A 13,995-nucleotide genomic window follows, 5' to 3' on the forward strand; every position below is an offset into this window, starting at 1 on the left:
TGTCGACGACTTAAATGTTATGTTGATTACACCCGTAAGCGTTTCAATTGTTGCCGTTGTCATAGCGGTCGCGGACGCGCAGATTTTTTACGTAGCTCACCGCCACAGATGTAACATGGGAAAGATGAATCGGGCGACTCCGAATTTGGGACAATTGCCGAATATCAAGTCGGTCGGAAGATCGCTACGAACTTTGATCACGTCGACAATTCTATTTTGCTTATTCAATTTACCCTGTTGTATTTCGTGTATTGTGGAAATTCGCACGGGTTCGATCAACCCGACAACTAGATTAACTACAAACTATTTAATGTTTGCATTTTCGATCGTAAATCAGATTGTATATATGAAATTTAGGAAGTGTTCCATACATCACGTGCCACAGCAGCAAACTATTTCGTCTATATCTCGACAGGATAATCCCAGTATTGCGACATCTGGACAGGACAATCCCTGTATTGTGATATCTGGACCGAACAATCCCAGTATTGTGATTGACCCATCGACATTAAACTTATGATCTATCATATTTTTAGATTTTCACGTCACGCGCATTTAGAAAAAGCAAGTTGCCTACTCCTCGGGTGCATCGGGGGCCTTGCAGCACTTGGTCAAAATGTATGCAACTGTTTTAAAGCGGTGGATGACCCTAGGAATTGAGCATCGTGATAATCTTCATAAACAAACCCACAATAATTATGATATGTAACAATCTCATCGTCAGGAAAACGAACACATTAATTTCCGATCCTCTGATGATGAGATTTATAAAAACTGTTCACAAACTTCGAAACGTTTGAACAATAGATTTATTTTTATGTGATGATCAAGCCGGTTTCTTCATCAACTTTGATAACTGAGTAAACATTCGACTGCCAGTCCTATGGTGATATTATCTTGTATTTGTTTGAATAAATAATATTAAAAAGTATCCATGGTATCGAATTGTTATTTATAGGGAATGTTTATGAAATGTTATAGTGACACTCAAGAGTCGGAAATGTGGTAGAATCCGTGGCAATAATAGGTGATAATTGCTGGTGACATCTTTCGCCCGCCAGGAAGCAATCGCTACACAGAACTTCCATCAGCACGAGAGGAAAAAGAGAGGAAGAGAGTCTAAGAGGGCTGAATATGCTATAGATCCTTCTTGATATAATATACATAGATCCTTCTTGAACTGTCGATGTTACTGGCCAGTGTAGGCACATCGATTCAATTAAATTCAATTCAAAGTGTATTTACATAGGAACATTCAACAGATACAATCTACGCAGGCAAAAGATGCTGCTAAGTTAATTCTATAATTATACATTTGAGGGATTTGATAATCTTAAATGACAGTAATAACAGTAAATGTTATTGCAAAAAGGTCTACCATGTGGAGATGCGATAGGTCTTCAATCTAAGTGGGATCTTAAGCGTGTCACGTGCGTACTGTGAGGCGCGTTTTTGGCGCATAAGAAATCGAGCAACGTTTCCGCTCAATACGGTTTCGCTCAATCAGCCATCATCAGTATACGCCTGATGATGGCTAATAGTCTTTCTTTTGCCGAGGTTGCTCGAAATGTCGACTTATATTTAGGAAATTTTCATGTTTGGCGAAATTTATTGTAGGATTTCTCTCTAATCCTGTCATCAAGAATTTGTTCTTCACAGTCAATGAGGACATGTGTTTATCGTGTGCAAATTGAAGGATATACGTAAGGAGATTGTGCATGACTTTTTGATTGTCTGTTATATAGTTTAACTCAAAAACTGATCATCTCCGTTTTACCTCAATACGCATGGTTTATCGACCCAATGGCTATGTACTTACAGGTTCTGACTTACAGGTTTCGATTGATTCCTTATGTAAACAATCAGTGGAAACTAACGAATCCCTGTTTGAAATATGCCGCAATTGTGTTGAGTCGGTTACTCGTAAAAAACCGCTCTGATATTTTTGCTCAAACTGTGTAGGTTTTCAACAAAACAAAGTGCTGCTTTTGAGCAAATCGTCTAAACAAATGTTAGAAAGCGTCTTGAGGACACAATATTTTTTCACATTTTCTGCGAATTTTTTTCACGGGAAAGTGATTTCCGATTGGTAATTTTTCGTGGCGACTTTGCTGTGTATTTTCTCTCAGAAACAAAATTTGCTACGTATAAATTTCTTTCGGTCACTTCAATAGCCACGTAGATGAAACGTTAATAGCGATGCATCTTACCGACGATTTCAGTTCGTCTTGCATATTAATGATATAACCTCGAAGCTGCAAATATTTTCTTTTTCGATATGAATATATACTAATGTGGCTGGCTATTCGGGAAATGAAAAGATATTTTTTTCGTCCTCCACGAAAACGCGCAAAAACAAATCTGACCGCGCAAAAACAAACATTACCGTGCAAAAACAAACTTTTAACGCATAAAAACGAAATAATCCGTTTTTGCGCGGTCAGATTTGTTTTTGCGCGTATCCGTGGAGGACGAAAAAATTTTACATGTCCCGAATCTCATGCCACCATAGAATACTGAGGCGCAATGACGAATTTTTGTTTCCAGCACAAGTAAATAAATTATGTACAACGCGACAGCATTTGGCAATTTATAATCATTATCTGAACATAACCTTACATAAAGGTATCTGATAACTTCGAATGATAATTGTGACTTACTTATTTTGAAAAATCTAACGTACGGTTTTTTCGGACATAGAGTCCGCTGCCGTGTCCGCAAACCGTTCAATCGAAGGTCGTGTGGATGCGGAAATAGCGGGAGCAAATCAGAAAATTTCGAAATTTAAAGGATAGGATTGTCTAATTAATCTGATTGAAATCAGCAGCTGAGGTAAGTTTCATCATCGAGTCTGAGCGTGGGTGCACCGCAGTTTTGCCATGACGAGTTACATCGTCATCGTTTCAATGTCATTTCATAGCGTTATGAATGACCTGGCAGAGGCGAGAAACCAGCTTATTAATTAATAATTGTCTCGAATGGAAGTATGGACTAGGAGAGACTATAAGATATTATTTATGGGGGTAACTCAAGTTTTACAATAAAAGTTTTTACACTCATTTTTACAATAAAACTTTAATTCTTTTAGATTTTTATTTGATTTTTCACACTTTTCACTGGCAATGGGGACAAGAAAAAATTTAGAATCTCTTCACCAGTGCCAGTGACAAGTAATCTCGTCATTGGTTTTTTATACTAGAATAGATCAGTATATTGATTAATCAATGTACAAATAGTGCTGGCAGCATATAGATTGTATAATGTCAAAAATTAGCGTTGGCAATGGCGACCGGACCTTAAACCGCTAGGTGACAGCGAATGTGTTGAGCTTAGTGTACATTGACAAAGCGATTGGAGACAACTAGTTGCTAGTAAGCGAATACCTAGCGCACATCAAAAATCTAATGGAAGCCAGCAACTGCGTGGCTCATGTCCATAGCTAGGTCCACAGCGCACACATCAACAGCGAAAATTCTTGAGGGCATCTGATGTGACGTGACGAATTGCTTTGTTTTAGTCAGTTGCGCCATAAGTTGTTGATTATGGAGCGCTCACATCAACAGATATGATAGCAACTGAGTACAACTAGTTGCTCAAAAGTAGAACATGAGCAACTGGCTGGAACTGGAGATAGATGGACGCTAGCCAGTCGTAAGCTCGCTCACATCGAAAAAATTTGAGCGCCGAGTTCCTCTCGTGCGCCGAAACCAGCCCGACAACTAGTTGTCTCCAAGATCGCAATGTTTATGTACGCTATCCCTTACACTACTACCAACAACTCTGATATCGCCGACCCGTTCGATCATCTTCGTTGAAACGTTGTTTGTAAATATAATTGTCCGTATGTTTTTCAGGTTTGTGCAGCCGAAACGATGTCGGACGTCGAAACCGATGAGACGTTTAATATTCTGATCGCCACCGATATCCACCTGGGATTCATGGAGAAAGACGCCGTGCGCGGCAACGATTCGTTCGTCACGTTCGAGGAGATTCTCAAACACGCCGTCCGAGAACGCGTCGACTCCGTGCTGCTCGGCGGCGACCTGTTCCACGAGAACAAACCGTCGCGATTCGCGATGAACTGCGCGACCGACCTGCTGCGTAAATACTGCACCGGAAACAAACCGGTCGAATTCGACCTCGTCAGCGATCCGAAGATCAACTTCCCCACGCACCGAAACCCGACCGTCAATTTCAAAGATCCGCACATCAACATCGCCATTCCGGTCTTCTCTATTCACGGTAACCATGACGACCCGGCCGGTAAAGGCAATCTGTGCGCGATCGACGTTTTAGCGTCGGCCGGACTTTTGAATCACTTCGGCAAAAGCGACTCGCTGGAGGAGGTGACGATGTCGCCGGTGTTGTTGCAGAAAGGCGCGACTCGTCTGGCTCTGTACGGGCTCGGTTCGATACGCGACGAACGGCTCCATCGGTTGTTCGTCAACGATAAAGTGACGATGTTGCGGCCGGCGGAGACGCCCGACGACTGGTTCAGTTTACTCGTCCTGCACCAGAACCACGGCAAACACAGCGACACGAATTACATCCCCGAACAATTCTTGGACGATTTTTTGGATTTGGTATTCTGGGGCCACGAGCACGAGTGTTTGATCGAGCCTCAATACGCGAAAACGAAACAGGATTTGTTCATTACTCAACCGGGGAGTTCAGTGGCGACGTCGCTCTCCGAAGGCGAAGCCAAGCGCAAACATATCGGGCTGTTGAGTGTTCATAAAAAACGGTTTAAACTGAAGAAGATTCCGCTGACGACCGTGCGGCAGTTTTATATCGAGGATATCGTACTGTCTCAGACTACGCTCGATCCGACGGCAAAAAATGCTCAGAAAAACCTCGAATCCTACATCAAAGAACGTGTAGAGACTATACTTGAGCAAGCAGGTGAAAACTTGATTCTTACATTAACCACAATCCAGTTACACAGTTCTGAATCTAGTTCGATAGTTCTGAATCTAGTTCGATATTCCGAATCTAGTTCGATAGTTCTGAATCTAGTTCGATAGTTCTGAATCTAGTTCGATAGTTCTGAATTTAGTTCGATAGTTCTGAATCTAGTTCGATAGTTCTGAATCTAGTTCGATAGTTCTGAATCTAGTTCGATAGTTCTGAATCTAGTTCGATAGTTCTGAATCTAGTTCGATAGTTCTGAATCTAGTTCGATAGTTCTGAATCTAGTTCGATAGTTCTGAATTTATTTCGATAGTTCTGAATCTAGTTCGATAGTTCTGAATTTAGTTCGATAGTTCTGAATCTAGTTCGATAGTTCTGCAGGGAGGAAAATCTTCCGACCATAGACGGATTTCCGACCTTTTCTAACATTTTCTTTATTCCTGAGAACAGTGTAATTCACTTCAATCGCTTTAATCACCTCAATCGCGGGCGTCACATCAGAGCGCTCCGTAGCCGTAGTAAGGAGTGCTCCTTAAGATGGTTTTCGGCAGTTGTTAGCTCAACTGTGGAGTCGGAGAAACCAATATCGCGTCTCATTCAAAAAGCGGCTCTTATTCAGGCCCAAACGATTAACATTTTGACCAAAAGGAAGTAAGTTTTTTGGCTAAAAGTTACTGATTTTTGTTCCCCAAAAAAATTCTGAAAATATTTTCTGACTTTTTCAATATGGGCCGTTTTCATCCCTGGTTCTGAATCTAGTTCGATAATTTGAATCACTGAATCTAGTTCGATAGTTCTGAATCTAATTCTGAATCTAGTTCGATAGTTCTGAATCTAGTTCGATAGTTCTGAATCTAGTTCGATAGTTGTGAATCTAGTTCAATAGTTCTGAATCTAGTTCAACAGTTCTGAATCTAATTCAACAGTTCTGAATCCAGTTCTACAGTTCAGAATCCAGTTCAACAGTTCAGAATCCAGTTCAACAGTTCAGAATCTAGTTCAGCAGTTATGGATCCAATTCGACTGAGCTCCTTAACCATAACTTCCCATTCGTTGTGCTTTGGAAATCCAGCAAAATTCCTTTATAACGCTACTGTTTGGACCAGTGAAAAATATGGCATTATACCGTATGGTATTTTAATTGAATTTGAGTTAGATTGAGCAAATTTGTTTACTGAAAAATGTTGGCGTTAAGCGAGCTGCAGTAGCATTAAAATGGAAGTCATTTTAACAGACTTTGACATTAACTTCAGAGGCGGATCCAGAGGGGGGTCCGAGGGTTCTGGAGTACCGGTGAGCTTCGTCTGTGCCCATTGGAGATGCCCCTAAATCCATGGATTTGACGCAAAAAAGTGACCTCGTTTGGCATGATTTAGCATTGTAAGTGCCCCTCAAAAACCACAAGTTTGATGTGTAGTGCCCTTTTTGCCGTAATTTGACATGGAAAGTGCCCTCCCCAGTAATAGTGAGTGCCCTTATGCAATTCAGAACCCCCTCGAGATAGGGCCCCGGATCCGCCCCTGAACTTTGAGTTCATTTATCACGCGATTAGTTTTAAAGTTGTTGAAATGTGATTTCAGAAATTGAACACATGGAAAATGACAATTCGTTACAACCCGAAGAACCGCTGATTCGTTTAAGACTCGAATACACCGGATTCGAACCGTTTAACGTCATCAGGTAAAATATATCGCTAACCGGTCCGGAGTGACATCCGAAATCAGGAATGAGTTTGTTGCACATTATAAGCTGGATAACCACTGGCCAAGTGGACTAGTTCTATTGGTCTACTGGGACCAGTTGCATAGTCATGGCTTAGACTTAAGACCAGTCTAAGACCAACTTTGTTCTATAGCTATTCTAACAAATTAAGACCGGTCTTAAGATTTAAGACCACTTTTGGACTTAAGTCACGACTGTCCAACTGGCCCCAGGGGCCGGTTGCATAGTCACGGCTTGTACTTAAGACCAGTCTAAGACCAACTTAGTTCTATTGCCAATATAACAACTTAAGACCAGTCTTAAGATTTAAGACCATTTTTGGACTTAAGCCATGACTGTGCAAATGGCCCCTGGTCTACAAATCACCTGAGAAAGGTCGATGTTAGAGTGGAGGTGTTGTTACGCAAGCTGTATATAACAGGGTGGCTACTTACTTGGAAATCAGGAAGAAGTTGGGAAATTTTCTTTTCTAAAAAAAGTCAGGGAATAGTCACAGGGAATTTTATAAAAAAGCTGAAAATCAGGGAAAAGTCAGGAAAATTTGTTAGGATAGTTAGATCCCAATTAATTCTTAGCAGATCAAGTCGGGGAAAACAACCTGCATCTCGGGGAATATTCAGGGAAGAGTCCCGAAAAAGAAAGTCAAATAAAAGTGGCCACCCTCTGTATAAACACTGGCCAAGTGGCCTAAGTCTACAGGGGCCAGTTGAACAGTCGCGACTTAAGTCCAAAAGTGGTCTTAGATCTTTAGACTGGTCTTAAATTGTTAGATTGGCTATAGAACTAAGTTGGTTTTAGACTGGTCTTAAGTCTAAGCCATGACTATGCAACCAGCCCCTGGAGCCAGTTGCGCAGTCGTGACTTAAGTCCAAAAGTTATCTTGAATCTTAAGATCAGTCTTAAGTTGTTAGATTGGCTATAGAACTAAGTTGGTCTTAGACTGGTCTTAGCCATGACTATGGAACCGGCCCCTGGTCTAATGGCAAGCACGCTCATTTTCTACGTACGAGAGGCGGGTTCGATCCCGCGCTGAGCGCGCGTGATTTCTCTGTCGCTGCCCTAATCGTGTCGAAATTAACGAATTGTAAACGATTTATTATTTTCACAGATTTAGTAATCATTTCACGGGAAGAGTCGCCAATCCGCGCGATATGATTAAATTTCATCGTAAAAAACTGCTGAAAGAGGAAATCAAAACGGACGTCGAAGCGATGAATAAAGCGCTAGCTCCGGTCAGACTGGACGCCGCCCGCGTCGAGGACATGGTCAAGCAATACTTCGCTAATGCGAACAAGGTCAGAAAATGGAAAGTAGTGTAACAATGAAGCTATTGATGAGTCAAGAAACATCCATAGAGGGAAAGGGTGGTTATATCTCTGTGCCTGTGCTCAGTACGTACCCACTAGTTGGGGAAAGAAGGCGGGTTGAAAAGGCTTATGTCTATTCAACTTTGCTTCAGTGGACACTGGGTAGCCTAGCAGCAGTCAGTTAGCTGATTGCGTGAAAATGAGACAAAGATTTTTTGAAAATTTCTGGGGATGACAGGCCTGCAGAGCACCCCCCCTTTGAAAATCCGGTCCCAACCCTGCCCTTCAACCCTTTATAACCGATTGTGTTTTATTATGAATTAAAGGGTAGTCGACTGGCACTGCTCACAGAACGTGGTTTAGGAGAAGCAGTTCAAGAATTTGTGGATAAAGAAGAGAAAGACGCGATACCCGAACTAGTCAATTATCAGATTAGAAAAACACAGGTATCTATCGAATTACGGAAAGTCTGGTTTAGACTCGGAGCTGACATCTCTTAACCCTTTCAGTGCTGACTAATTAATACCCTAGTGCTGGAGATAATTTGAAAATTCTAAAAAATTCCGCCCTAGTGTGTTGAACAAGGGGAATACCACTATAGTGCTTCTCACTGCGGTGCAGTGTACCGTTAGTAACTAATATTTCACTATGTTTGACAGGTGCTGCCATTTTTCAAGAGAGATAATTACTAATTACATCAATACACCGCAGTGCGGTGTACTAGCAAAATCTATCACTGATTTATACACCGCACTGCGGTGTAGATGCACTGAAAGGGTTAAGACAAAAAACAAAACGAGAGTGCTTCAACTCACTGTGAATTTTTACAAGAATTATTTGTCTGTGGAGGAGCTCTTTGATATCCTTGATTCTCAAATAGATACAGTCAAAGCGACGTTATACCGCCATCCGTAATACCGCCAAATTCACCTATCACCAAGAATTTCCTTCTTAACAGTTCATTTGGTATGTATAGCTCTCGTTATACCGCCAGAACGCCAACGAAATCCTAGAACGGTCCAATTCAAACCCATAGAGAAAACATTCCTCATACCGCCAATGATCTTTCATTAACGGCGTTTCCAGTCTTTTGGTTAAAAATCGATACATGCGGTCGGCAGTATCACACATCTACTTCATTATTTTTTTCTATTATCTAAATGAAATGAGCTAAGACCTTTACCCTTTCCTGAATTAAGTTCATCTAATGGCTAATTCTGGATTTGGTCAATAGTCATGTCTTGTGTACTATGTCAACTCTCATGATCACCATTTCGTTATACCGCCAAAATTTTGACAGTCCCGGGCTGGCGTTATAACGAGCTTTGACTGCACTTTCAAATCTATTAAGATATTTAACCCTTTCAGTGCATCTACACCACAGTGCGGTGTATAAATCGGTGATGGATGTTGCTAGTACCCCGCACTGCGGTGTATTGGTGTAATTAGTAATTAGTTTTTATCTCTATTGAAAGATGGCAACACCTGTCAAACATAGTGAAATAATAGGGCCTAGTAACTAACAATACACCTCACCGCGGTATAGAGGCATTATATAGGTATTCCGGTGATTCAACATACTAGGGTGGAATTTTCATCTCGAGCACTATAAAGAATTAATCAGTCGGCACTGAAAGGGTTAAAGCCTACTTATCGACGTAACGAGCAAAACGGAGTCTGTATTTGATTTCTGGTTGAAATGTGATTTGATTTTACGAATATTCGATTATTCCCTAGACGCATTTGAAACAACGAGAAGCCGAAGAAGAGGTGATCGAAGAAGAACTCGAGAAATTCAAAGAGGAGCGACGAAAACGACCGTCCGAACTCGAGGAGCAAGAAACTCAAGAAGCGCTGAGTATCGCGCGCAAAAAACCATACGGACAAAAAACATCGCCGGAGACAGATCAGACAAATTCATCGGTTACTGCGAACACCACCAGAGGGGGTAAAATATGTCTTATATTCATTGTCAAACCACGGTCAAACTCACGTTGTCATCGAATAAGTCTTCTGTGACAAAAACTTGGCAATTTTTAAATAAGAATTCCCAGTTAGGAAATATTTGGGAATTTAAAATCTTTTCCTCAAATCAGAGAAATATTCGGGAATTCATTTAAATTTCACCTGTTGCATTTGCCTGGTGTGATTTTGTCCCGCGCTTTCCCTTGAGAATCACCTTTATTAACCAGTCACCAATTAAATGTTGACTCCCAAATGAAAATGAACAGATACGGTCATTATGACCGTATCTGCTAATTTTCATTTGGGAAAATTGAAAAATCACGCACGAAATACTTGGGGAATTCTTAATGCATGTAACTGTGGGAACCATGGTTTTCAATATTCAAGTCTCAATTTATATTTCCAATTCAACTTTACGAAACGTAGGCCTAAGTCATAATTTGGATCAGTCATCAGCATAATGACCGTTCTTGGACCTTCAATTGTACTCTTAACTGTACATTTACTTAATTTTTTTCCGTATCGAAAATTAGCAGGTTTTTTGTTGGTGCTAATTGAAAATTTAATGTTCAGTGGTAAGAACCGGAAGGAGATCAAAAACTGTTAATGGAAATCTAGCCACTAATTATTGTCACATTGTCAGTTGCTCAGAAGTTGGTTAAATTTAACTCGTAATCCCGTTGTGACAATTGAAATTGCCTTTCATCTATTAACTTTAACCATGTTTGAGCAACCAAATCCTGAACTGTCGAGGTGCCTACGACTCCTTGATTCCTTGAAATGTTTTTCATGGTCCTTGTATTATATCCTTGAATTTGAACAAAATGCTAAAAACTCCTTGAATTTTGAGAAATTGGCCGTAAGAAAAATTTTTAGGCTTTAAGCCTAGTTATTACACGTGGATTCCATTGAATTAAATTAATTACTACGATAAACAGTACCGATGGAGGAGCCTACACTACAGAAATTTTCGCTGTTACAACTCCTTGGATATTGGAATGACTGATTTGTAGGGACCCTGACTGTATATTATAGTTAGTTACCTTTAATAAACAAGAATGCAACTATCAAAATATTCGTTTTGATCAGACGATTTTATCTAAATGTTTCGATCAATTTTGACTCCTTTTCAATATCAATTGAAATCAAATTAAACATGTAAATGAAATCATCCAATCAAAATGAAGATTTTGATAGTTGTGTTCCTGTTGTAATTTAACTTACTGGATACTCTTTCTAAACTATATTATCATTGTTAAACCTATATGAACGACTGTGTTGGTATATATCAAACTGCAGGTCGTGGCAGAGGTCGTGGTCGTGGAAGAGGAGCGGCTTCCACCTCGACTCGAGGTGGAAGAGGAAAGAAAACAGACTCCAGAAACTCGACAATTCAAGAAGCTTTTTCAACTCAAACTTCAAGACAAAAGACAAGAACTACATAGTAAGTAGTGGGAGTTTCCTCTCTATCTCTATACCATACCATAATGGATCTGCTCGGTGAGATGTCAATGACTAGGAAATGTTTGTTTTTGGGGGGAGGCATTTGGATCAGACCCAAAGGGATGTCCACTTCAGGCCCGTACACAGTGGGGTCCATCAGGTGAACGCACCTCCCCACAAGATCCCGAGTCTGCTATTTTTGTCAAAGAAAATTTATTAGATTTAGTGTTTCAGTGACTTATGTTATATAAAACATTCACTAACATTGGTCGGTAAGACATCTAAGACATTTCAGGATCCAGTTCCACAGTTCTGAGTTCAGAGTAAACTCTGAGTTTAAATTAGTTCATGTTCAATGAGTTAACTCTTGAGTCAAATCTTTACTCTAACTCACACTGTGGAACTGGGTCCAAAAATTTCTGGCTTAAGAAAATGTTCTTACAAGAGGACCCCAAAAACTTGCTACACCATCAAATAAGTTCCGCCTTATCACCCACCCAAAATAGAGGCTGCATACAGGCCAGCCCTCGGGGTCTTAATCAGACAATTTCAACCTTCACCACCCCCTTGTGAACGTAATCTGGTAATTCCGGTATTTCAGCTCCGACTCCGACTCTGATGAAGCTGATATTCTGATTATTTCCGAGGATGAAGAGGTTTCATCAAAACAAACGAAGAAAACTCGCGGCGGTAAAAGAGGAGGTGTTCTATTCGATGACCAATCCGATGACGATGAGGCGCCCCCTACGAGGAGGAAACGCAAACGTTAACATCATCGGTGATTGTATAGTCGAACTCAGTAGATAAGTTGTGATATAACTGAATTTGTCTCTATTTTTTGAGTCCCATTTTGTATTTCCAGTTAACTTCACTAAGCTGTCATTTGGCCCTGTCTTAGAAAAAATAATGACCGTCAGTGGAACCTCGTTTTAACTAACTTGGACACCATGGGTGCTCAGGGCAGGAGCACAAGGAGCACGTGCTCCTGTTGCAATTTTCCCGTACCCTTTTGGCAGCGGCAATACTATTAGCAGGTGCGGATCCAGGGCCATTCCATGACTACAGCACAGTGAAAAAAGGGAACCAACTTTGAAAAGGACCAGTATTAATGCCCAGCGAGTGAGTTTGAGTGCCATTCATTGGTATCATGCCACTAAATTTGCCTTCACATTCAATTTGCTGGTGCCTTTTTAAGATTTTTGGCGAAATTTGCCCTTTTTCGATTAGATTTATAGAGCAACAATAATGTCTCTTTTCGAATAGTGCCCTTTTGAGTAATGGAAAATGCCTTAGATTGCCTTTTTTGGATTTGGGCAATTTATTTTCATTCACATTTTGCTTTAGTCCTAGTACAGAAAGGCAATTATTTTTCATGGTGCACAAATTGTGTGCCCTTTTATTTACTTTTTTCCTGAAACAAAGATTTTTCAAGGGCTTTTGAAAACTGCGACTACCGCACGTGCTGCATGTGCTGGATCTGCGCCTGATTAGGGCACTTTTTCCGCCTGCAATTAATAAGACATCAGCAGTTCTCAGTGAAAGATTTTGCTTATACGCTCTCAAATGCCCCTCAAGTTCCTAGAAATTGTATGAAAATGCACCGAAGTTTTCCAAACCCTTGTTTTGGCTGCGTGGCGACTTAACTTGCCTTTTTTCAGTACATATAATAGACTTCGCTTGAGTCGGATCTTTTGGGACCGTAAAAATGTGTCTGACTTAAATGATATCTGAGGTGGATGTTACGGTATGTATTTCATATATAGTGTCACAAAAATATTTTCGAAAAAACATCACGAGTTGAGCGGTTATCTCAAGTTTTATCGGATCCGACTTTATTCATTTCTTTGTGCTCCAGTCATAGTCTGCACCAAGACACGACGATTCATTGTATGTAACAATATAGAATTTTTTTCTATTCATTATTCCCTTTAATTTCCATCAGATAATTCGTAAATCGTAGCCCTTCTCTTTTAAACGATTGAAAATGCGATGCATAATTCGTATCACATTGTTCTGTCTGCTGGCAGTGATTGGCAAGCTCATCGATTACTCGTCAGTCATTGAGTCATTGGAACGGAGCGTGCCGCGGCCACACGACGCATTTTTCCGCCAGTTAAGTCTCAAACAATGAATGGCCGTGGCGTTTGTTCCAACGCCAGTGAAAACGATTTTTAGCAGGTTTTTATTCGTAGTTCATACGAATCAATAGATAAATCGTTAATTCTACGAATCATACACAATTCATTGAAAATACGAATTACGTATAATCCGTATAATGTCTAATTCGTAGTAAAAACCACGGTCCCAAGAGATACGAAGTAAGCGAGGTTGACTGTATTAAAGCCAGATTTTGAGGTCCTGTGAAGTTAGTCGTAGACAACGAAGTTCCGCTGATCTGAATTTCGCTGTATCATGAAATTTTCTGAATTTTGTATTACGAATTGAATTGTTATTATGTGAAATGTATAAAAATGATGCTATATTTTCATGTTTCTGATTGCGATTTTAATTATTGTTTCTTTCTTGAAATAAAATTAAATTCATCAAAAAATGTCGTCGGTAAGGTTTCAGTGTCGTTTTTATAGTACAGTAGACTCTAGGGCGGATCTAGGAAAAATGGAGGGCCAGGGTCCAGAGAAAAGGTATT

General features: G+C 40.3%; 1 protein-coding gene across 1 annotated transcript; it reads left to right on the forward strand.

The window, feature by feature from the left end:
• The first annotated feature begins 2,739 nt into the window (after nt 1-2,739).
• Nucleotides 2,740-13,846, forward strand: LOC141903292 (double-strand break repair protein MRE11-like). The gene is made up of 8 exons (XM_074791389.1): nt 2,740-2,832; nt 3,855-4,902; nt 6,492-6,591; nt 7,742-7,928; nt 8,267-8,386; nt 9,678-9,888; nt 11,205-11,349; nt 11,950-13,846. The coding sequence occupies exons 2-8, from the start codon at nt 3,873-3,875 to the stop codon at nt 12,116-12,118; spliced, it is 1,962 nt and encodes a 653-aa protein (XP_074647490.1). The 5' UTR covers nt 2,740-2,832; nt 3,855-3,872; the 3' UTR covers nt 12,119-13,846.
• The last annotated feature ends 149 nt before the right edge of the window (nt 13,847-13,995 follow it).

This window comes from Tubulanus polymorphus, chromosome 4, assembly GCF_964204645.1.
Source record: "Tubulanus polymorphus chromosome 4, tnTubPoly1.2, whole genome shotgun sequence".
NCBI lineage: Eukaryota > Metazoa > Nemertea > Palaeonemertea > Tubulaniformes > Tubulanidae > Tubulanus > Tubulanus polymorphus.

What these genes read in the sequence shown, in the direction of transcription:
- LOC141903292 (XM_074791389.1), top strand. Translation starts at nt 3,873, where the DNA reads ATGTCGGACGTCGAAACCGATGAGACGTTTAATATTCTGATCGCCACC. An exon ending in GACTATACTTGAGCAAGCAG is followed by an intron (nt 4,903 to 6,491) that starts GTGAAAACTTGA and finishes ATGTGATTTCAG; the next exon opens with AAATTGAACACATGGAAAAT. An exon ending in TGCGAACACCACCAGAGGGG is followed by an intron (nt 9,889 to 11,204) that starts GTAAAATATGTC and finishes ATCAAACTGCAG; the next exon opens with GTCGTGGCAGAGGTCGTGGT.